Source organism: Buceros rhinoceros, unplaced genomic scaffold (assembly GCF_000710305.1).
Source record: "Buceros rhinoceros silvestris isolate BGI_N320 unplaced genomic scaffold, ASM71030v1 scaffold31452, whole genome shotgun sequence".
NCBI lineage: Eukaryota > Metazoa > Chordata > Aves > Bucerotiformes > Bucerotidae > Buceros > Buceros rhinoceros.
Window position 1 is genome coordinate 3,786 of NW_010397646.1, and position 1,377 is coordinate 5,162.

Genomic DNA, 1,377 nt, shown 5'->3' on the forward strand with positions numbered 1-1,377 from the left:
CCAGCCTTCATGAATTATTAGGCTGCGTTTCTCCCCAGAGCCCACACTTGCTTGGGGCTTTTTCTTCCCCTCTTTGGAGCACTGAGCTGGGTTATTGGCTTTCTTGTGTGTTCTTTCTGTCTTAAAAAAAAGAAGCCAAGTGAGGCACCCTGGGCTGGGATGGAGGCAGCAGAGCACCCGCAGGCAATGGAAAAGCCCCTTTCCTCGGGTCTCCAAGTCCCATGGTGTCCCACTGGCCTCCAAGGACCTGGTCTGCACCCAGCTTCCAGCACAGTCCTGAGCCCCCAGGACCTATGCTGACCCCCAAAAGCTCCAGCTTTGCAGGAGATGGCAGGAAGGGCCAGAGGGGACGCCAGGAGCCCTGGGCTGCCTGCTCTCCTCAATCAAGATGTTAGCCCGTGGGCTGTAATCAGCCTGACTGCTCGCACAAAGCGGGGCCAGGCGGTGGGGCCGGCTCCCCCCGCTTTGTCCCAGCCTAACAGGATCAGGCACGCTACTTGACTCGGGCATGGCCCCCTGCGCCGTGCGGGGCACAGGCATGCTGCAGGCAGCCCCAGGAAGGGGTAGGGGATGTGCTGGGTCTGATGCTGCGCCTCTGCACCCTCACTCTGCCTTCAAGAACCCATGGGATGGGGTGGCAGTGGTAGTGGTGGTACCACATGTGGGTTTCGACATTCCCCATCACCTTTGTGCCTCTGTCTCCCCAGAGGCCGTCCAGACATTCAGCGGGGCACAGGCATGCTGCAGGCAGCCGCAGGAAGGGGTAGGGGATGTGCTGGGTCTGATGCTGCGCCTCTGCACCCTCACTCTGCCTTCAAGAACCCATGGGATGGGGTGGCAGTGGTAGTGGTGGTACCACATGTGGGTTTCGACATTCCCCATCACCTTTGTGCCTCTGTCTCCCCAGAGGCCGTCCAGACATTCAGTGGAGCAACCTGGACCCTCTGCAACTGATGGAGGAGCTGGGGCAGTTCACATCCCTGGAAGGCTTCAAAGAGCTCCTGGACAAGGCAGAAGTGGGGCAGGCTTACATGGAACGGCCTTGCCTGGACCCCCGGGACCCACAGTGTCCCCACAGTGCTCCCAACAAGCAGAGCCAGCAGGTGGGTCACGGACCATGGGGACCGGGAGGGGTGTGGGGGCTTGCTGCTCTCCTGCCTGTCCTGCATACCTGACACCTCCCCTCCACCCACAGAGCCCTGACATCCCAGCCGAGCTCTCAGGGGGCTGCCACGGCTTCTCCAGGAAGTTCATGCGATGGCAGCAGGAGCTGATTTTAGGCGGCACAACCAAAGACTCCCAGGGCAAGCTGCTACGGTGAGAGCCACTGCAGTGTGGGTGTCCCCAGGCATGGCACAGGGGCTCAGCTGCCGGCCA

The 1,377-nt window shown here is 61.2% G+C and overlaps 1 protein-coding gene across 1 annotated transcript in view; it reads left to right on the top strand.

Moving 5' to 3' along the window:
* The window catches only part of PTCH2 (patched 2), a gene marked incomplete at its 5' end in the record, with an annotated part of 10,333 nt that overhangs the window by 2,094 nt on the left and 6,862 nt on the right, over window positions 1–1,377 (top strand). The window contains 2 exons of the mRNA XM_010146340.1: window positions 908–1,103; window positions 1,196–1,317. Coding sequence (XP_010144642.1) covers window positions 908–1,103; window positions 1,196–1,317 — 318 coding nt within the window. The remainder of the gene's footprint in view (window positions 1–907; window positions 1,104–1,195; window positions 1,318–1,377) is intronic.